We start from the raw sequence: 22,585 nt of genomic DNA, 5'->3' as shown, positions 1-22,585 counted from the left end.
GTGGAGGAGACAACAACATCCACATCCTGGACCTGGAACACGGCGTCTTCAAGGTCTGTCAGGTTTTAACAGATCACTTTGTTTCTCATCGTCCTGACGACAGACGTAGAGTTGTCAAACGTCCTGACGATGGGCCCCCACCCCTCCTGTAAAGGGCCCCCAGACAGACAGAGACACAATAGACAAGAGAGGAGTTTTGTGTCTCATGAATTAAAGACGTCACTGAATCAGCAGCACAGACTGACAGACTGTTGTCCCTCCTCAGTCCGTCCTGCAGGGACACTCCGACTACGTCCACTGTGTGAGCGTGAGAGAGAGGGAGGCAGAGATCCTGTCGGGGGGGGAGGACGGAGCCGTGAGGATCTGGGGTGAGTGACGGAGCAGTCGGTCACATGTCTGTGAGAAAACACCTGTGATTTGACTCCTGATGTCTCTGTCCCTCAGACAGCAGGACGGGTCAGACTGTCCACTGCATCGAGGTCCACAAGTACGAGGTGAGACACCTGCTCTGAGTGAGGGGAGGAGGGGCTGGTCACCTCAGTGTTTTCAGCTCCCCTGTCCTCACCTGTCCGTCATGTGTTGACTCTGAAGAGACAGTAACTGTCTGGTGTTCTTGCTGCAGAGCTGTGCGCGGCCTCAGTACGGTAAATGGATCAGCTGTTTGACCACCGACTCCGACTGGATGGTAAGAAAACACACGATGCGTTCAAGTCCTGCTGGGAGAAAACAATGACTGCAGAGTTTCTCCTCTGTCTCATTTTTAGTTTTTACCTTCACTGAGTTGAAGCTGTGTTGTGGACATTTGAAGACAGTGGGAAATGAAACCAGATATTTCTGATCATTTATAGATAATCAATAATTAAGTGTTTGTTGCAGCTCTGTGGCAGGTGACAGGTAGTGTTACTGTAAAACTGCACCTGAAGTCTTTGCTGTACAAAACGAGACAGTGCAGGACACTTGTACGTGATGATGATGATGAAGGTCTGAGGATCACATTGTTAGTGGAGTATAAATCCACAGGAGGGGTTTTCCTCAGTGTCTGTGATGTGTCTCTTCTGTCCTGCAGCTGTGTGGTGGGGGTCCGTCTCTGTCTCTGTGGCACCTCCGCTCTCTGTCTCCCACCTCCACCTTCCCGCTGACCGGCTGCCAGAGACAGGTCGCCTTCTACCAGGACATGGTGAGAAGACAACTCTCTTTATTGTTCAAGATAAAAAAAACCTGAGCAGCACAAAAATTAGGGCTGTCAATCGATTAAAATATTTAATCATGATTAATCGCATATTTTTAATCTGTTCTAAATGTACTTTAAACTGATTTTTTTTTTTAAATTGTAATACTCTTTTCAACATGAGAACAGACAAATACTTGCTTTATGCAAAAAGATCATGTTTATTTATTGCTACAATGAGAAATACTCTCAGTTCAAGTAACTAACACATGCAAACTGCATTGTAAAACAAGATGCTGAAATAAACTAAAAGAAAAGCCCAACAAAACATTACAGATGGGCATACCAATTTACTAACTGTAACATTATAGTAATGTGGTATTTGAGACTAGACGTACTCCGGTGGTACGTAAATTCACCGCGACAATAAATACAAATTACTTTTGTCCTGTCAAGACTTTGAAGCTGAACTTGCCATTCAAAATATCTTTTTTATCCATTACTGCTCATGACGGCATCGACCTCGGTCATTGCTTCCTGATTTCCCGAGCTACGGAGTGGGCCGAGGTTCAAATGTCACAAGCGTTAATCACGTTGAAAAAGTGACTCCTAATGCATGTTGCTTTAACTTTGACAGCCTTTATATTTTTATATATATATATATATATATATATATATATATATATATATATATATATATATATATAAAATCAGTGTCACAGCTGACGTTCTCAGGACGACGGCGGCAGAGCTCCAGTCCACCTTGTGTGTTTGAAAAACCCTGACCCGTCTGTTACAGATCCTGGCGGTGGGTGAGGGTCAGTGTGTGTCTCACTGTCTGCTGGGGGGGGAGGTCAAAGCTCAGATCCCCTGCTCCTCACAGAGCCTCAACACCCTGCAGCTCAACACCAACAGCACTGAGCACCGGGTGAGTCCCTGAACGCAGCACGACATCACCGAAGAGGCTGCGTCCGTCTCCGTGACGACGAGCTCTGACGTTAAACGTGTGTGTGTGTGTGTGTGTGTGTGTGTGTGTAGGTTCTGACGGTCGGAGGCAGCAGCAGCCACATCGACGTCTTCACCAACCTGTCCTACAGAGCGTTTTCACTCAGCTTCTGAACACAAGTCACATGATGCGCCTGCTGACCCCTAAACCTGGTCCTAAGCCCTCAGACAGCCCTGTGATGGTGTGAGGACCAGTCAGTGTATGGAGAAACACACACACTCTCTCTCTGTTAGTGCGACCAGTGAAGCTCTGATCATTCATCTGAGTATTTGAAACACAGCTCACAGCTTTGTGTCATTTATTCTGAAGATAATAAAATATTTTTGTCATTTTCTACAAACTGTTGTTTAAATTATTTAAACTCAAAGTTGATTTTGGTCCAAAAAAAAAAAAGACAATCTAAAACCAGTTCAACCAAAATCTCATTCAGCTACCTGTGATCATACATCAGGTGTTTCATCACAGGCTCAGATCCTCTCTTCTGATTGGCCGACTGACCTGTTGTCCCTAGAGCTCTAGAGAAAACCTGAGAGAGGAGATGTGAAACTACACTGAGATGGTTTTTGGTTCTTAAAACCACAGATATATCTTCTGATGGAGATCAACACTTCAGATAAAACACAGAGCGTTAAAGTTTTCATGTTCAGTGTTGAAGGTCGGAGACTAAACAGTGAAACTGACTCCTGGATTTAAAAAGGTGAACTGACAACTTTATTTATAAAAGCAAAAAATACATTTATATTTTCACTTTGAAAACCAAAGTGTACAAACCTTTTTTCATCACCCTCATCATCATCATCATCATCTTCTGTGGTACAAAACTGAAATTTCATCTCAAAACAGAAACTCATTCCAACTAAATCAACAGAAACAAACTCATGATGCGTTTAGGGAGCAGAGTAAAAGCCAGGATAAATAAGAGTTGCACTGTCCGTCTTGTTTCCCTTTATGTTTCTTGACTGGAGACTTGGCGTTGAACCAACCTGTCGCTGCAGAAACAGACAATTAAAGGGCTCTGCCTAAAATCTGCACTCTGACTAATGGACTTCTGAATAGAGCAGGAACCAGGTGAACCTGGTGGACACCTGACAGGTTGAGCTTGTTCAGACACATTGAAAATGAGGCTTGATTTGGGAATAATGTCAGACTCAGACGACATGATGTCAACCAGATAATCTCCCATATTCTGATTATTTATGTCAGTTAAAATCAAAAAGGTACAGTCAACGTGTTTTAAAGTGTCTCATTTTCTAACAGAGTCTCTGTTACCTTGTTGTTGTCCAATGGTTTCACGTCACTCCACTCACCTACAGTGATGACATCACAGGCGGTTCTTAGTGGACCATCTTTAGGTCCTTCAGCTGGATGCACAGGTTCTAGTGGTTCGTGACTAAAGGGGTTGTTGAGGTCCTGAAGGTGTGGAATAATGTGTCACATCGTTACCCTCCACCCTCACCTTAGTCCCTGAACGCCTCACGCCTATCAGGTCTCTGTTATGAGGCTGCATCATGTCGTCTGAGCCTGAGTGGAGTGAGTCTGACCCAGAACAGACATTAATGTAACGTCGATGTCTGACAGTGTCCATGTAAACAGAGTGTGGGGTGGGGTTACTGTGGCTGCAGCAGGTACGGTCAGGTGAGCAGTGGGCGGGGCCTCAGGCTGCAGACAGGCAGGCCTGGCGGACACTCTGAGCCCAGGTGTTGAGCAGCTCTGTCAGTGAGTGTTTGTCCGGCAGCTGCAGCAGTTTGGACGTCATGTTTCTGTGGACCGTCTGCAGGAAGCTGTTACCACCTGAGGGACACAGAGGACAGGTAGAGTTCGTCAGGTAGAGTCTGGAGCTACAGCTTTTATCGTTTATGACAAGTGTTGAGGAAAAATAAAACTCATTTAATTGACAACATCTGACTCTCTGTCTCAGTTCAGGGTCTCATCTGAAGACCGACTGTGTCACAGCGTAAGATGAGACCATCTCATTTCAAAGGCTCCTTCAGGTGTGTCCTCCTTTTCCTGGACCACAAAGGCTTCAACAGGTGGATCCTTCATATCCCAGGATTCATTGCACACCCGTAATGAAAATAATGTCAGTTAACAGCTCAGACAGCCTGTGGATCACACTGTTAAATCTAGTAATTGTGTTTCAGCTCAGTTCAACAGCTAACGGAAAAAAAGTTGCTAGGCAACAGGAGCTGCGCTCAACGATGCAACAGTAAGGGCGGGATCAGCTGGTGACACAAAGTGAAAGTCCTCTGTGGACCAGACCACCTCATTTCAGTTCAGCCTGGTCCATGACGGCGACAAAGGGCCACACCTTTGTAGACCGAGTCCTCTGAAGGATGTGGCCCCTGAACTGAGACACAGCTCTTAACTGAATCTCTTATTATCTCATTTCTAATCATTATATCGTCTTAAAAATGACACAAAGATGTTTTAACAAAGGAAGGTGTCATTTGAGGAGGACTCACCGTACTGCTCTCCGTCGTCGGCCCAGTACGGGCTCTGATCGGGATAATCAGCAGGAACGCTGAGCTGCAGCGGAGGAACGCTGGGGAGGTTTTTATCATCTGACAACACAGCAGACACACAACATTAAAACACACATCTGAACCTGACACACTGCTGACTGCACAACAGGAAGCTCCTGTCTCACCCAGTTTGCAGACGAGGTGCACGGTGCCGTTGTTGCTGCAGTACGAAGGATCCAGGTTGACCAGGAACTTGACGTCGAGGCGAGCCACCTCCCCCTGCAGGATGTTGGGGATGGTCTGCCGCTCGTCCTCCTCGTGCTTCCTCTTCCGGCCTGAGACGTTGGGACCACTGAGAGACAGAGGAGCAGGTACATGAGTCTCATCGACATCCTTTACATCTAACCTGTGTGTGACCTCAAATGTGCTGCTGAGGTGAAACCTACGTGATGGGGGGTCCGTGGATGGCGGTCATAGCGGGGGCGAAGGTTCGGTACAGGGAGTGATTGAAGACCGGAGAGCGGATGTTGGCCATGACGGCGTCTAGCAGCGGCTGACAGAGGTACTGCTGCTTGGTGGCCACGGGAGGGGGAGGGGGTGTCGGCTGCAACAACAGGTACAAACTGTCAGTGACCCCCCCCAGAACAAAACAGTCACAGTGAGAGAAGGTTCAAGCATCTCTTACCACGGCCATGTCGTTCTTCAGCTTCTCTAAAGCGATTTCACACTTCTGCAGAGTCCTCAGAGGACACCTGCAGGGCAGAGGTCAGAGGTCAGAGGTCGATCACAGAGGACACTGGAGGTTTTCATGTTGAGGTGTGTTCAGGTGAAGCAGTCAGGTGATGAAGAGCGTGTGTTACCTGGTGTTTGGATCAGTCAGGATGTTCAGCAGACTCTTCATCTTACTCAGGTCCTTCTTTCTGTCTGTGAATCAAACACAAACACAACTTGAGTGAGCAGCTGATGACACACCTGTCAGATGATCGTGTTCTGGATGAACTGATGTCTATAAACTGACCCACAGAGATTCGAGGCTGACCTTCGTTTTTGTCGATCTTGTTGATCATTCTGCGCAGAGGTTCGATGTATTTGGACAGCTGTTTGAGTTTCTCCATGTACTGCTGGTCCTCCAGAGACGTGGCTCCAGCTGGACTCATCACTGAGCTGGGGTTACCTGAGGACGGGTGAGGACCACGAAGGGACAGGAGAGAAGACGTCAAGTGACGTGTCTCGTGTTGGACTTTTCAGAGCTACAGCTCACAACATTTAAAGGTGCTGACGAGTTGTCAAGAGCCTCAGACATGTTTGTGTTTACGAGACCAGAGGTTGTAACATGAGCAGCTGTGTCTTCAGACTGGACACTACAGTGACGGGACAGGATTGGGCTAGCTGTTAGCATGCTAAGTTCAGTAGAAGAAAAGACACAACAGAGACAAGAGTTGACCCTGGTGTTTGTCTCCACCTCTGGAGACAGATGTTGGTGAGTAAAGAATGAAGTTTGATGCTGAACTCACAACGTTTCTGGTGAGTAAACAGCTGCTAATGCTAACGTTAGCTACGTAGCAATAGCTAAACTTATATATAGCTATTTTTAAACTGATGCTGAGAAAATAGCAGCTATAAAACAGGTTTTTAATGAACATGAGATCAACAGAGAGAGAGAGTGTTTGACTCGTGGACAAAAACATGTTTTGGGAGGTCACAGTGATTTTGACCTTTGACCTTTTTGCTACTGAATTCTAACCAGTTCACCCTGGAGTGGAGGAGAATGTTTGCACCAGATCTGAAGAGACTCTCTGAGGTGTTCCTGAGACATCAGGAGAACGGGATGTCACGCTCTGCTGGTGATGATGGTGATGATGCGTCTGACAGGATGAAGGTGACTGAATGTCGAGTCATTAACATGATGTTCGTTCACAGTGAATCTACAGCTGATGGAGGATCAGGGAGCATGATGGACGGTGTGGAAGAGTGTGTGTGTGTGTGTGTGTGTGTGTACGTGTGTGTGTGTGTGTGTGTGTGTGTGTGTGTGTGTACCTGGAGTATTAAGGGGTCCAGGGGAGGGGACTCCATAGTTCTGGGGGGTTCGGGCAGTGGCCGGGCTCTGTGAGGGTTGCGGGGACGGGCTGGGCTGGAACCCCCCTGGAGACGGGGTGGGGCCAGAGCTGGAGGGAGGGGGCAGAGCAGATTTTAACATCCAGCATCAACAGATCAATTCACCTGAAGCTGATCTCCTGCTCTACCTGGCCGAGTTGGGCTGTGAGGTGGGGGGCTGCGGTGACGGCTGGGGAGGAGGAGGCATCGACTGAGGCGTCTGGACCTGCACAGGTGAGGGTGATGACATCATTGAGTGCTGCTGCACCTGTGGAGGTGATTGGACAGAGGAGAAGAGAAATGAGCCAATCAGAGGAGGAGAGTCTGTAGCTCCTGTTCAGACGTTCTGAACCAATCAGACGCTGCACAGCTTCAACCCCTGAGCATCAAACATGAGCTGATAAAACCCTCAGTGTGTCTTTAATTTGACAATGACCTGTATTAACTGGACCTGATCTCTGCTGGGGGGGGAGCTGAGAGATGGGACCCTGGGCAGAAAAAGCCCATGAAGTCATTTTGCGGTGCTTGTAAATGTCAGAGCTGTGAGAGCAGGATGGTGAGTTAAGTGTCAACATGTTGATGAGCTCATCTCGCTCCCGTCACCTGAACTTCAGACTCCAATGATATTTCCCAGCAGCCTCAGTGCAAACACTGTTTTGGTTTTTGTACATGCGAGCGTAAGTTACACATTCTCCTCTAAAAAGATGGAAGCAACAGGGCGATGGGGTGAAAAGGCTGCTGACAGACAGAAGCACACTGGGGACAGGACAGGGATGGTTCAGAGGTCAGAGGTCACACTGGGGATAAATACCTGCTGTGTCATCGGCTGTCCTCCCACAGCCGCGGCGGCAGCGGCAGCAGCGGCAGCGGCAGCAGCTGCGGCAGCGTTTGGAGGAGGGATGGAGGGGTTGAGGGCAGCTCGAGGCCGAGTAGGAATCTGCATCCCAGGTCGACCCAACTTCAGAAGAAGACACACAACAGAGACACAACGGGACAGGTGAGCAGAGAGGAGGCAGACACGGCGACGAGGACGTGTGGACTGACGTGTGCTGCCAGTGATCACCTTTACCTGCATTTTAACAAACACCTCTGACAAACACCCACCAACGTTCACAGGAAGAAGCCACTTCCACCAGTTACCCACAAAGCACCAGGGTCAGCTGCTCATGTTACTGTTGTAATAGTCAGTTACGCTGGTTGTGAGTCTCAGTGTAGACTCGTTTTTCTATGAAGCAGGTTTATTCTAGTGAAACAAGCCGTTTATTCTGAACAGCTTTTAAAAACACTTATTATATTGTGTATGTTATATATTATACACTATCGCTGGTGAAAAGTTTAACTCCTCTTCACAAGAAACGTGGAGCCGATGATGCTGCTGTGACACACTGTAGGTGATCTAACAGTGAGTTAAAGCGTCACGTCACATGACCTTTGAAAACGCAGAGAGTTCAAAGACAAAAACAGAGGTCACTGAGTTGGATGGGGGTTGTAACCATGACAACGGTGATGTGTGGTTGGAGATGGTCTCCATCTAGACGTTATTATTATCCAGACTTGAGTATAAAGTTATTATCATGAAGACTTGAGACAAATGATAATATTAAATATGTATAAATAAATCTGCTGAGTCAAACTTGAACTGTTTATTGTCTTGTCTCTTTGGTACATGAATCAGACTCAATATGAGTGTAGGGAGGTGAGGAGAGAGGGTTGGGGCTCAAACCTGGTTCCAAATTAGAACCGGTTCCAAAATTCCAAGAACCAAGTACCTGGAAAAACAGCAGAATTTCAGTTCTGCTCATTGGTTCCTACACATCTACAGTGACGTGCGTAGCTATCTGCCAGGACCTGCCTACGTCCTACATCACACATCAACACAACAGCAGCTGTGTTTCAGTTCAGGAGCCACATCCTTCATGTACAAGCAGCAGGACAGCAGAGCTGCGGCACCTCCACAGCTCCATAAACAACGCGCTGGCACATGGCTAACATCACATCAGTGAGAAAGATGGGTGGCGGAGAAATGGTCACTTCAGAAAAGAGAACAGACGACAGGTCAAAGGTCTTATCATTTTAAATGTTTGTTTTCTAAACATCTAACCTTGTTTACCATTCTGGAATCATAACGGAACCAATAAAAACCAGAACCAGAAAGAATAAATATATTTATATAAAAGTATAAATATATATAAAAATCACTGAAATTCAAATGATAGCCAACCCTAGTAACCATAAAACCTAACATACAAAAAGAACCATTACATTTAGTTCACAGGAGCCCAGATGAACTGAAACACAGTCACTAGTTCCAGCAGCAGACAGTGGGACTGACTCCGCCCACTGTGACACGTGTCCTGACATTATTTCTCCCTCTTTCTTTTTCTCTCATTCTCTGTCTATGGTAAATTGTTATGAAGGAAGACAAGCATGTTCAGTTTATCAGCTTTCAGGCTGGAGTGAAACACGGTCTGAAGGTTCCCTGAAGAACTGAAGACTCGTTCTGAGGCGACACTGGTGGCGGGAACACAAAGCAGCCTCCGTGCCAGTTTTGCCAACCTAGGAAAGTCCTCCTCTTTAGATTTCCACCACTGCAGTGGGTCTCTATGCACAGGAATGATGGGCATGGATGTGTACGTGGAAACCTCCTGCGCTGCCGTTTGTTTCATGTTCGCTGATCGTCTCCTCATCGTTATCGTTCTGAGAATACCAGACAGGCCGTCCGAGGCTGCAGAGCTGGAGACGCTGCAGAAAAGCTGCAGTCGAGTCTGCCTCTTCCATGAAGCTCAACTTGAACCGTGGGTCCAGCAGACAGGCCATGTTCATCACTGCAGATGAGCCCAGAGGGAAACTGAATTATTACAGGAGCTCACAAAACACAATCAAACTGCTCCAGAGTAGTGACAAGAATATGACTCAGATTTAAAAAGCTCAGGATATCCAGAATATGGCAGGTAAGAGAGGACCCGCCCACTCACCTGCAGTCATATCTGAATCTTCATACAGCTCTTCTAAGTTCTCACGGACGACACGTTTCATGCTCCACACCAGGCTGCTGTTGTCCTCCTTTTCAGCCAGGACGGATTCAGTCAGGCGCTGAAGCACAGGCCTCAGGGAGGAGACTGTGATACAGGTCTCTGCAGCCAGAGACTCAGTGAAGGCTCTGAGCAGCTTCAGCACCTCACGTGTCTTCAAGAGTAGACAGATATGAGTCCAGCACCAGGTGCCTGGTGCTCCTGTCGGCCATGACAGCGGCTGACACTGCAGCGTGCTGCTCAACAAATCTGCAAACATTAGGTCAGTTTAGAAAATGTTCTGATTCCTGATCTAGCATGAAGGACGTAGCATGAAGGACGAAGGTGTGACAGACAGAGAGCGCGGTGCATGGTAACACAAACATTAGTTATCAAACACTGATAATAATTATAGCCACTACTGGTAATTCACAGGTTGAATTTTAAGTCAACAGGACAGGTGATGTGGTCGGGGCAGCTTTTCACTTTTCTGACTGTTAATTATCATCGAGTCACCGTGACTGAAACATATTCTTTATGAAGCATTTACACATCATTACAGCAAAGGTTTAAAATGGAAGATATTGATAAACAGACCATGCCCACGTTCAATCAACATTTCAATATGGTACCAAATATGGTAAAACTCTGTTCAATCAGTGTTGTTTTATTTCAAAAAGTTCTAATCATTGGACGGGACTAGAAACAGTGTGAAGCACGTGAAAGCTGATGCACAAGTTTCATGTTTCTAGCTCATTCCAGCTCAGAGGGATCTGAGATAATCTGGCAGAAAAATAAAAATAAACCTGAGCAAAAACAGGGACCTACTCAGGCTAACCCTTTGAGGTTAGAACTCTGTTAGAACCCTGTTAGAACCCTAACAATGAATTTTTTGATTTGTTGTTGTCTTACATTTACTGTATATTCTTTAAATGGAGAAAGCCTCTGTTGATAGTGTCAGAGTAGTTCTACAGGATATTGTCATGTCCAAGAAATTCAAATCTACCTGGAAACCATGTCGTACGTGGACCCCCATCTGGTCTCAACGTCTCGGATCAAGGCGTCCTGAGGGAGATTTAGTTCTGCTTGTTTTTTTGCCAGCTCTCTCCTCCTCTTCGACGAGTGGTTAAATCCCTGGACGACGCTCCTGCAGGCCCTCACAGCAGCTTCCACCTGGCCGATCTTCAGGGCCTTTCCCACGGCCAGATTTAAATTATGTCCAAAGCAACTGATCCAGGTTGATGGGAGGAGGGATTTAAACGCAGCCTTCATGCTGGTGGTGTTGTCAGTGGTGACACAGACCACTGCTGTCTGGTCAATTCCCCACTCTTCAATTAGATTTTCAAATGTCTGTCTGATGTTTTCACCTGTGTGGTCATCAGGTAAAAAAACTGTCTGTAGACAAGCGGTTTTCATTTCCCACGCTGGTGTGATGAAGTGAACTGTCACGGTCATGTGGGGGTGTCCAGTGTTAGTGCTCCAGACGTCAGTTGTAAATGCAAAATCTTTAGCCTCGGACAAAGAGCGGACAATGTCAGCTTTTAGTCTGAGGTACATGTCTGGGATTTCTCTGTCAGAAAACTGTTCTCTTCTTGGGATTTTGTATTTTGGAGCAACTGTTTTCATCAGTGCTTGAAACCCTGGCTTCTCTACAGGTCTAAAGGGCATCATGTCCTTTGCTATGAAGTAGGCCAATGATTTAGTGATGGCTTCATCCTGACATGCACTAGCCATGTCAGCTTTTCTTTTCTTATCCACTGACTCAAACAGCGTCAGCACACCTGAATCCATGGCTCTGTCTCGCTTCTTTGATGCTGCCTAACAAATAACCAGGAGAGAGAAAATACTGTCAAGTCCAACGCCATGACAACGCAGCTTTAACAGCACGACTACGACCTTCACATAACATTTCCCATTTCTTAGCAGGCAAACTAATGCAACTTACTCTCTCTATCGTGGAGAAATCTGCAGGGTGATGGAGGTGGACGTGGTTGGTGGTACGTCCCCTGTGGACGTTACTGCTGATGGGCAGGTCCTGCAGGTCATCGACCAACACCCCATTTTTTTTGTTTTTATACACAGTCCAAACTAGAACCAGCTCCTCTGATTGTTTCTCCACCAACCAGACAAGTATCAGGAAACATGGCCACAGTCTCCTTCCAGAGTTAGTGTTTTTTTTTTTGTTTTTTGTTTTTTTTATGATGTCACAGTGAAGTTGACCTTTGACCTTTTGGATATAAAATGTCATTTTAGCATTTTATCCTGTTAGATATTTGATTAACTTGTGTCATAATTATTGAACGGACGAACAACCTGAGACTCCACTGATCTCAGTGATCAGCTCGTCTCCTCTGACACCATCGACGCTGTGGCGGGAGCTAACCAGCTTGTTACTGCGGCTTCTTCTTCAGGTCTGCATTTAGCTGCGTTACAGACACCTATGACGGAGTGTGACCCAGACACTTACTGTGTCACGGTGGAAAGAAATGAATGATTTAAAAGGTGCTGGATTATTTACATGATATTATCATCCATATTTTATTAACACAATATCAGTTATTTCATTTTTTAAGTATAACTCGTCTTGTTTAAATATCACGTCAACAGCCCCAAAAATGTGATTTAAATTCATACGGCTCATTGTGAAGCACTTTACAAAACTACTTGTATGCATTTTTTTTTTTTTTTTAATTGTCACACTTCAGTGTTTTTGCTCCAACAGGAACATAACAATATAAGACAGTCGTGGTGCAAAGGTTCAAGTCAAACACCCGACCTGTTTGGTTCTGAGGCAGAAAAACATTCAAATGAATAAGTTATTGGAGAAAAAAAAGCCCCGCACCAATATCCCAGTGAATCTTTAGTCTATACATTTTAACATTACTGCTGCCGCTGCAAACTCATTAAGTTGAATCTGCTGAGGGCTTTTAATTTGACACAACGGATACAGGAAGTGAAGACCCATGGCGACAGCTGACCGAGCGGGAGAGAGAAAGGTAGATTTAACCAGCTGACATCACATGACAGGTAATAAACATAGATTTTCATTACCTACTCATTTTCACTCTGACCACCGGCCAACAAAACCTGGACCATCAGGACAGATCTCTGTTTTATAATAACTTTTACTACACATTGCATTTGACAACACAGTGTAGACTTTGGCTATTTTCCACACCTCTTACAACTTTTCTGTTTGTTGAGTTTTGCCTCCTCAGATTTCTGTCAAGGACAGAAATCACGAGGACACTGACAATCAACTCGTTAAATATCTGCAGTGGTGGATCTCTGAGCTTCAGCCTGACAGTATGCACTGAGGTGAGATGTGTAGTTGTTACTGAAGCTCCTCCCTGGTTTTTGTTTTGGTTTTCGCTGTGTTTGTGTCAAAATATGTTTTAGCTTTAGCTTGGACTTCATGAGCAACATTTTAAAAACATTCAGCCTGATAGATTCTCTAAGTCCCAGTGAACGTAGTGGTGTTTGTTCAGAGCGTCATATGTTCAGCAGCACGTGATGTGATTTAGAGCTGTCACACATAAAGCACCTGAGCTTGTGGTGGCTGCAGTCTCACCTGTCCGGGACCGCCAGCAGCGGCGGCAGCTGCTGCGTTGAGTTGCGCCTGTGCTGCAGCCTGCTGGGCTTGCTGCGCTGCCTGCTGAGCATGCTGGACCTGCTGCTGCTGCTGCAAGGCTGCACGGGCCTGCTTTCACACACACACACACACACACACACGAGGCCCAGGCCCAGGCCCACACACACACACACACACACACACACACACACACACACACACACACACACACACACACACACACACCAGGCCCAGGCCCAGGCCCACACACACACACACACACACACACACACACACACACACACACACACACACACACACACACACACACACACACACACACACACACACACACACACACACACACACACACACGGCAAAGCATGCAAGCAGAGTGACAGGTAAGCAAGACTACTGCACGCCTACGTTGTGTTTTCTCAGTCCTGGAGAAAGGCATTATGGGTAAGTGATGGCTTCACCCTGACATGCATTAGCCATGTCTGTTTTCTTATCCACTCACTCAAACATCACTGCAGTGATAGTGCACTGATTGATCTCAGGGTAAATATTGATCTGATATCTCTGGAAGTGTATTGCTGCTACGTCAGGGAAAAAAAAAAAATCAGTGTCACGTTATAACGTGAACTTTATTGTTACAACAATATATTTTCATGTTATTACAACACACAAACTTATCACATTATAACAGAATAATATTTATATTGTTAAAATGTGAACTGTTTCACGTCGAAACGTGATGATTTCAAATTGTGTGTCAAGAATAAGGAATATGCCTCATTTACAGGGTTCAATCAAGTTCTACTTCATGCTCGTGTTGAGCCAGAGAGACTCGGTTCCTATGACACAAATGACCCTTCTCTCCTGCCATAGTGAGGTAGACAATGAGCTACAACGTAGTTTCATGAAAACAAGCTGGAGAAATAACATGTCTCTATGTGCAGCTGTGAGTGGAGTGATCAGGGACCGTCTACAAAGAGCTGCACTGAAAACAGACAGACCTACTACAAAATTATTCAGTATCGTCCTTCTCATACACTATAGTGACACGAAAATCACTTCAAACATCAGCTGTCTCCCGTTGGTTTGATCAACTTTAAGATCTCTAAGACTGATGAACCACAGATATGCAAACAGTGAACTCAGTCTCACCTGGAAGGCCTGGATCTTGAGCTGGTGCTGCTGCTGCTGCTGATTCAGTGAGTTGATGGGAACGTGCTGACCAGACGTCATCTGTCCAGCCAGAGACTGAGGCACCATGCCGGGCTGCTGCTGTTGCTGCTGAGAGTGTGGAGGCATCTGACCCGGCTGAGGCTGACCCTGGGCCTGGGCCTGGACCTGCTGCTGCTGCTGAACCATATGCTGAATGGACTGGGCCTGGGCCTGGGCCTGGGCCTGGGCCTGGGCCTGAGCTTGAGCTTGAGCTTGAGCTTGAGCTTGAGCTTGGGCCTGAGCCTGAGCCTGAGCCTGGGCCTGGGCCTGGGCCTGAGCCTGAGCCTGGGCCTGGGCCTGGGCCTGGGCCTGGGCATGCTGCTGGAGCTGCAGCTGCACCATCTGCTGCTGCTGCTGCTGAATCCTCGTCTGGTGCATCTGACAGGAAGCAGTGTTGGAATAAAGGATGTTGGGTGATATAATTTTTTCATCGTCATATGGATCATACGTTTTCAGGATGTGTTGTCCTTTAATTTTATTCTCCATAGTTTACTTTCTGTCATTTACTTTGTGATGTGAAGTGACGACTGATGGAGTTAGGCCCCTCACTGATCAGGCAACTAATGCCGAGCAGTGGTCCGTTTAGGTTGTTTCATTTACTGTCACAGAGAGCAGTGATCACTCCAAAGTTACACTGTGACCCCAACTACAAATCCACCTTCAGCCCTCTGGTTTCCTGAAGGTAGGTGTTGGTGGAAAAGACAGCAGGGGACCTTGCTGGACCTATCAGCAGCCTCTGACATGAACCACCACACCCTGCTGTCTCTTCAGCACAGCACATTCTTGGTTTGAATCCTGTCTCACTGGGCGCTCCTTCATAATCATCCTTATCCCATCCCCCCACAGGAGAGCCCAAAGATTGGTACTGAGACCCTGCCTTTTTGTAGTAAACACCATCTCCATGGGTCCAGATATCTACTAACTCCTCATATCTCTGCTATGCCGACGACACCCAACTATACCTGTGGTTCCCCACTGTCTCTTCAGACCGTAGTCTGTCTGTGTGGACCTCAGTCTGTCTGTGTGGACCTCAGTCTGTCTGTGTGGACCTCAGTCTGTCTGTGGACCTCAGTCTGTCTCTGTGGACCTCAGTCTGTCTGTGTGGACCTCAGTCTGTCTCTGTGACATGTCCTCATGGATGAAGGAACGACACCTTCAACTGAACCTTTGAGACTGACCTCTTCATCATCGTCAAAATCTTCATCATGATAACAACATTAAAATCTTCTCTTCATCTCTGACCCAAACCAAGATGATGACCAGCTCTCTTTCTCTGACCGTGTCACAATCCTCTCCTGGTCATACCAATCAGGTCTGACCTGACTCAGTCCTCCACCCAGCTCTTGGTCCAGACCATGTTCATCTCTCATCTCTTCTGACAGACCTCCCTTCACCCTCAATGAAACCCTGACAGATGGTCCAGAAGCAGCAGCCAGTCTGGTCTGGACCTCCACTAACTCCCCCTGAACCAGATCCAGTCTCTGATGGTGCCATCAGAGAGACTCTGGGTCTGAGCTCAGTCCCTCAGCCTGATGCTGCTTCTCCTCCACTGTGCTCCTGTGATGAATGTGGTCTGTCATCACCATCCTGCACACAGACAAGTCTCAGTCCAGACTGTTCTGGTCTGTGGTTCCCTGATGGTGGAACCAGCTCCTGAAGTCTCTCGGAGCAGGAGCGCCCCCCTCTCTCTTCAAGACCCTGTTGAAGGCTCCTCTCTTCAGCAAGCTCCTCCTCTCCTAACTCCTCTAACCCCCCGACATGTCTGACCAGCTCTGACTCTGACTCACTTCACTTTTTTACCTGATCTCCTTCACTGATGAAACAAATGTAGAACTGAGTCCTGACACCGAGTCTCTACTGACCTGAAGCTTCGTCCTTCACTTGTTAGTCGTTTTGGATAAAAGCATCTATCACAGATGAGTAAATGTAAATGTGCAAAGCCAGCATTAAAGGGGGGCCTAATAAAAATAAAGATTTTAAACCTGGGGACAAACACTTTCTCAACCTAAACCATATAAGCAGGGTTAACCTCCGGATACTGGTTAGTGGAGGAGGTAAGTGTTAAGATGACAATTTAAACACAAGGATTTTACTGTGTGATGAAGCTCCATCTGTCATTTCCCCTTAGTTCTAATTATCCTCCTCCAAGCCCACAAGGTAGATGAGATGGGCAAACTCATCTCAAGCATCCCTGAGAGGAAAAAATCTGGTCCACTGGTCCAGGAGCATCACTCCTCTGGTCAGTGAGCTCTGACAATCAGCCAGAGCCTCCTTCCAGCACCTTGACACCCTAGTTTACTTACTTTATCATGTCGGGACCTGTACAACATGAGGTCATATATCAACAATTCATATATCCATGTAGAGACTTCGGGCATATCAGACAGGGTTTATGGACGTAACAGTAAGCCAGCTCACACAGACAGTGACCCACTGATGGACTCTATGAAACTAGAGGTTTAAATGTCTGCTGCCCTGAAGGTAACTGGGAGTTCAAACTGCTGGCAGCAGGTTAGCAGAGCTCTAGTACTACTTGTGTTAGCATGTGTAATGGTGAATTAAATGTGATGTTGGCATGGTCGTGTACCTGGTTCTGCTGCTGCTGGTTCTGGGCCTGCTGCTGCTGCTGGTTCTGGTGTTGCTGCTGAAGCTGTTGGTGCTGCAGCTGCTGCACCCTCAGCTGCTGCTGCTGCTGCACCTGAAACTGCTGCTGGATGGCAGCGTTCTGCTGCTGCTGCATGGCGTTCTGCTGCTGCTGCTGCTGCTGCTGCTGCTGGGCCTGCTGGAACTGCTGGAACTGGATGGACTGCTGCTGCTGCGTCTGCACCATCTGCTGCATCGGCATCTGGCCTGGAACCCCTACTGCAGAGTGAGCGAGAAGGAGGTGAAGGACTGACCCAACCTACAGCTCAGAACCCGTCTGAGGACAGCTGTGGCGTCTCAAACACACACAACATGCCAAAGCGGAGACTGAAAGTAAGACCAGCTCTGATGCCAGAATATGCAGTTCAGATGCAGCCAGCATCCACTGAACGCTCTGAAGATGTGCATTCACAGCAAACACACACCACATGGAGGAAACACTCACTGGCTTGTGGGTTTCCAGCCACCCCTGCCATGGCATGCTGGCCTATCTGCATCGGCCCCATGGCCCCCATGCCACCCACTGGAGCACCGGTGGGGCGAGGCCCCATGCCAATAGCGCCCGGGCCCCCTCCAACCCCTGTCAGGTTAGTCAGGGTATTCATGGGATCTAGCAAAAGGGTAGACAACAGACAATATTACGCAGCTCCAACATGCACAGCAGAAATCATGAACACCATGAGTCTGGTAGTGAAGGTCCAGCAGAGGACAGAACACAGCACAGAAAAACTAAAATGAAAAGTGAACCAAACAGAGACAAAACAACAAAGTCCACTTACCTGGACCTCCAAGGGACTTCTTGTCTGTAAATAAGATATGAGTAATTAGTAACTACTCCACTCGGATTCCAGCTGTGACCACAGCACTCAGTAGGTCAGACTGTGATTCAGTTTCCCTCCACACAAAACATTAGTTTCTTCACCTGCAATCTAACGTCAGGTTGTCGTAGTTCTCGTTTTCAGAGGTAACTTTATTTAGCTTTGGTCTCATCTTCGTTGTGAAAAAAAAAGCAGCTCATCAACAAATATAGTTTTCGTGGACACGTTAGCCAGTTAATGAGTAAGGACTCCTTAACCAGACCAGAACCTGAAAGCAGCCACATGCATGTGGCCTCCGGCTAAACCAGAGTTTGGTTCTGATTCAAATACACACACAGGTCAAATACTTACGGATGTCTCTGAAGTGTATGATCAGCCTCGCCACCAGAGACAAATACTCCTCCTGGAAAAAAACACACATTCAGAGTGTGATCAGGTCCTGTCTGCAGTGAATCGTGATGTTCAGACAACATCCCAGTGACACTGAAGGAAACTTAAAAACAGGAGGATTCTGGATGAAGTTCTGCAGCTGTGAGGAGCGTCTTCAGTTCTACAGGGTTTTATTGATCACGGTTTGTTTACGTTTAATCTGGATGGACAGCAGAGGTAACGGTATCCTCAGGAAGTGGAAGCTTCACTAAATCATATCAACTTGTGTTTCATGTCTGTGTGTTCACATCTGACCCCCCCCCACCCTGTGGGATGTTCATCCTGTCTGAATGGGGCTCAGGTTGGAGTCAGATGAATTTCCTCAATGGCTCATTAATACTATGAACATAACGTCAGGTAATGTAACTGGGAGCAATTGAAAAAGACATAAAATGTGGTTAACATTAGCATTTTTGTCATATTTCCAATCCTGGATATTGGGATTAGAGTCCATGGATTGGGCTTCTCCTTTACTAAGCCCTGGCTGTGTCAATCGTTCCTCTGTGGCTCAGAACTTACTCTGGATTTAGCTTTGATATAAACATGGTTTTCCATGTCATTGCTGGACTTGGTGTGTGCAGTTCCCGCCTTTCTCATCGCCTCTTCACTGGAAGGAAACACAGGGAAACACACATATTATTTTACAAAGACAATACAGTCACATAAATGAAGAGGACACATCCAGGAAGTGATGGTAGTTGTCTGGTGGGTCATTACCACCTCCAGTCAGGTATTCAACAAACTATTCTCACCTGCATGTTTCTGTGTTAGAATATTCTGCCTGCATCTACTTTTACTTCCCTCCCACTGTGTGAAGTCATTTCTAAGGCTGGAGTAAAAAAGGAATCAAAGCCTCGGTGGCTCACCTGGTGGTGTGTGTACCATTCAGGCTTAGTCCTAACCACAGTGACCACAGGTTTGAATCTGACCCCTGGCCCTTTGCTGTATGTCATCCCCTCTCTCTCTCATAATAAAGGCAGAAAATGCCCAAAAACATGTAAAAGTGTGTCTGTGAAGCTCTACTATCTCATTTAAACCATTTAACTACACCATCAGTTAACTACTTCACCATTACCACCCTGTGTGTGTGTGTGTGTGTTTGAGATTTTATTCACTGTTAACACAGACTGAACTGCGAACAGCCCTCAGACTCAGTCCTTTTAATTCACTCACATCTCAGACTTGTGTAGTTCATCAATAAATTCTGTTTAATTATTGGGCCTTTAATCAACATCAGCTGATTTTTTATTACTCTTGTAATTGTTTTTTTATAAACTATCACTTGATTGAAGAGAGATGTTGATCTCAATGAGACTATCTGATTAATTTCAGTTACTGAACATTAGAAATACATGAAGGTCTACATGATATCATTCATTGCTGGAAGAAGTACTTGCACTTCATTAAAACTACCAACACCTAGTAGTACTAGTAGAAATACTCTGTTATAAGTACAGGTCTTGCATTCAGTATTTTACTTAAGTAATATTTATTTTATTGTTTTTCAAATTCATGTTAAGTGTCTTTGAGTAGCCTTTAAGCAAAAGTATTGATTGTGTAAAATCATGTATAATATAAATTATAATTATTGATGCATTAACAAGTTAGTAGTTCAAGCTGGTGAAGGTGGAGATCATTTTAATGACTTAATAAACTTCTGCTTGTAAATCTTTACTTATCTTAAACTATAATAACATCATAATTTGTTTGTGAATGATTTCTTTGTATAATGAATCTGAATCCGCGAAGTGAGCAAAGTCCTCAGGTAATTGCAGGCAGTTCTTCCCCTGAGATGTGGAGATGAAGCTCAGAGCAGCAGAACACTGGAAGGCAGTGAAGTACAGTCCTTGAATTAATTATGGATGTTCTAATATTTCTGCTTCATATGTTGTGTAAACGTACATAATCAATTAACTGCTGAATATAAATGTAGACATTTTAGTTTTTCGGGCAGTCTCTTCAGAATTAACGATGATGTTGACCAGGTCCGACGAGTTTACTTTGAATGAACTGATGAGCATCAGCTGCTAACAATGATATTCGATAGAAATTGTACATTACGCACTGATTCTGTTCATTTTATCTACGCCGAACTTAAGACCGGACCTGGACCTGTCGTTTCATGTCCTCTGTCAGGTCCACGGACCCGGGCTAATTCTGCATTTTCACGACTTGCTCTTAATTTAGCGGTTTTTGAAGCACGGTATGACGTGACGCTCTTCCCAGTCGCGCTAACGTTAGCTTAGCTCGTTCGGCTAACAGAAGCAGAGGGAGTGATTTTCGCTGAAAACACGACTCGGAGCGTAAATATCTCACATCTGAGCGACGACTTTCTGCCGGAACTGGGGGCTCCTCCAGTCGCTGTCCGGTCCCGGGACTTCCATCGCTCAGATTCGGTGTTTATGGAGGATTTTTCCACTGGAGATGAATGTTTTCCCTCTGCTCTTCCTTCTTCCGCTCCGAGGAAAATGGCGGCTGCCAGCGCCGCCTGCAGGGCAGATGTTGAACTGCTCACTGCAGCTGCTGCACCGGTGTGGGGCAAACAGCGGCCCGTGGGCCCACTCCGGCCCCGCAGAAACATAACGCGGCCCCTGAAATAAAAGCTGGAATTTTTCCGTCATGCTTTGAACATGTTTTCACAGATGTAATTCGGGTTTGTGTAAATAACAAAACTCAGTAGAAAGCAGGTCACTGGTCCAGCAGTGTGTTAGTATCTAAATAAAAGCTGGATTCTTATTAATAGATTTATTTTTTTCAAACCAGTAATTTGACCAGAGGTGGCAAAACATTTGCATGTAACTGTTTTTTAATACACATATTAAATCGCTGGTTCATCATTACACACGCACCAACATAGAAACCAGAAGTGCTCTGATCCTTTAAGTACCAGAAGTAAAGCTGCTCATTATGCAGTATCATGTCTTATATCGTTAAATTATAGATATTGAAGCATTAACCTTTGTGTGGTGTTCATATTTTTGTTATTCAGCCAGTGTTCAGTCTTCATTTTTGGGTTTTTAATTCAACACAATCAAACAATTTTATGTTGAAATACTCAACAGATGTTTACTTCATCCCAATTACAAGCAATATAAACAGCATATATGGTTAATATTTGCCCTTTACCTTTGTTAGATCACATTTATGAATTAAAGTGCTACTTGTTTTTTGTTTGTTTTTTAATAAAATGTAATAAAAAAAGAAAATCAATGATAATCAAGATATGAGTGGTCCTGGAGCTGGCTGCTGACGGGTTGGTCCTGTGGCTCGTCTTCGTTTTGGAACTAGCTGATGTTCAATCTCATCCTCTTCTTCAAAGTCACTGTCAGACTGTGATCCTCACATTCTGAAACCCCTTCCTCCACATCATCATCAAAAGCTTCTGTCTCTTCCAAAATCAATTGCAAGGCCCCGTGAGCAGAGAATCCCCTTGAATTTTTTCACATTTTGTGACCTTACAGTCACAAACTTTAATGTATTTTGTTGAGATTTTATGTGATAAACCAACACAAAGTAGCACATAATTGTGAAGTGGAATGAAAATGATATATGGTTTTCAAAATTTTATCCAGTGCAATCAGTTGCCTTCAGAAGTCACCTAATTAGTAAATAGAGTCCACCTGTGTGTAATTTACTCTCAGTGTAAATCCACCTGTTCTGTGAAGGCCTCAGTGGTTTGTTAGAGAACACTAGTGAACAACAGCATCATGAAGACCAAGGAACTCACCAGACAGGTCAGGGATAAAGTTGTGGAGAAGTTTAAAGTGGGGTTAGGTTATAAAAAAATATCCCAAGCTTTGAACATCTCAAGGAGCACCGTTCAATCCATCATCCAAAAATGGAAAACGTATGGCACAACTGCAAACCTACCAAGACATGGTCGTCCACCTAAACTGACAGAGCGAGCGAGGAGAGCAGTGGTCAGAGAAGCAGCCAAGAGGCCCATGGTCACTTTGGAGGAGCTGCAGAAATCCACAGCTCAGGTGGGAGAATCTGTCCACAGGACAACTATAAGTCGTGCACTTCACAAATCTGGCCTTCATGGAAGAGTGGCAAGAAGAAAGCCATTATTGAAAGAAAGGCATAAGAAGTCCCGTTTGCAGTTTGCCACAAGCTATGTAGGGGACACCACAAACATGTGGAAGAAGGTGCT

At 45.7% G+C, this 22,585-nt stretch overlaps 2 protein-coding genes and 1 long non-coding RNA gene across 14 annotated transcripts in view; 1 reads left to right on the top strand and 2 right to left on the bottom strand.

The window, feature by feature from the left end:
* The window catches only part of thoc6 (THO complex 6), a 4,935-nt gene extending 2,421 nt beyond the window's left edge, over positions 1-2,514 (top strand). Inside the window, exons 7-13 of the mRNA XM_071464826.1 lie at positions 1-53; positions 266-368; positions 445-494; positions 623-685; positions 1,067-1,177; positions 1,968-2,096; positions 2,207-2,514. The exon at positions 1-53 is cut by the window's left edge and continues 19 nt beyond it. Of these exons, the coding sequence (XP_071320927.1) occupies positions 1-53; positions 266-368; positions 445-494; positions 623-685; positions 1,067-1,177; positions 1,968-2,096; positions 2,207-2,287 (590 nt within the window). The 3' untranslated portion in view covers positions 2,288-2,514. The remainder of the gene's footprint in view (positions 54-265; positions 369-444; positions 495-622; positions 686-1,066; positions 1,178-1,967; positions 2,097-2,206) is intronic.
* LOC139609879 (uncharacterized) overlaps positions 1-22,585 on the bottom strand; it is a 69,553-nt gene that overhangs the window by 37,111 nt on the left and 9,857 nt on the right. The window lies entirely within an intron of this gene.
* Positions 2,863-21,089, bottom strand: med15 (mediator complex subunit 15). 12 transcript variants are annotated; one of them, XM_071464506.1, is made up of 19 exons: positions 20,749-20,936; positions 18,952-19,039; positions 18,355-18,406; positions 17,965-17,988; positions 17,631-17,795; positions 17,311-17,404; positions 17,130-17,280; positions 14,483-14,920; positions 13,286-13,444; positions 7,542-7,688; positions 6,880-6,998; positions 6,674-6,801; positions 5,676-5,810; positions 5,497-5,560; positions 5,322-5,388; positions 5,083-5,240; positions 4,822-4,988; positions 4,637-4,735; positions 2,863-3,965 (listed from the first exon to the last, which is right to left on the bottom strand). In XM_071464506.1, exons 1-19 carry the CDS (start codon positions 20,814-20,816, stop codon positions 3,829-3,831), a joined length of 2,460 nt encoding a protein of 819 aa, XP_071320607.1. In that variant the 5' UTR covers positions 20,817-20,936; the 3' UTR covers positions 2,863-3,828. The 12 variants fall into 12 exon arrangements, 10 of the variants coding, with proteins under 10 accessions (XP_071320607.1, XP_071320583.1, XP_071320565.1 ...); XM_071464482.1 differs by having other exon boundaries at positions 17,130-17,401; positions 20,749-20,937; XM_071464464.1 differs by having other exon boundaries at positions 17,130-17,404; positions 20,749-20,935.

This window comes from Trachinotus anak, unplaced genomic scaffold (assembly GCF_046630095.1).
Source record: "Trachinotus anak isolate AG129_WGS33_773 ecotype Australia unplaced genomic scaffold, CSIRO_AGI_Tana_v1 ptg000003l, whole genome shotgun sequence".
NCBI lineage: Eukaryota > Metazoa > Chordata > Actinopteri > Carangiformes > Carangidae > Trachinotus > Trachinotus anak.
The sequence above is the reverse complement of the archived record's forward strand: the minus strand, read 5'-3'. Positions and strand labels throughout refer to the sequence as shown.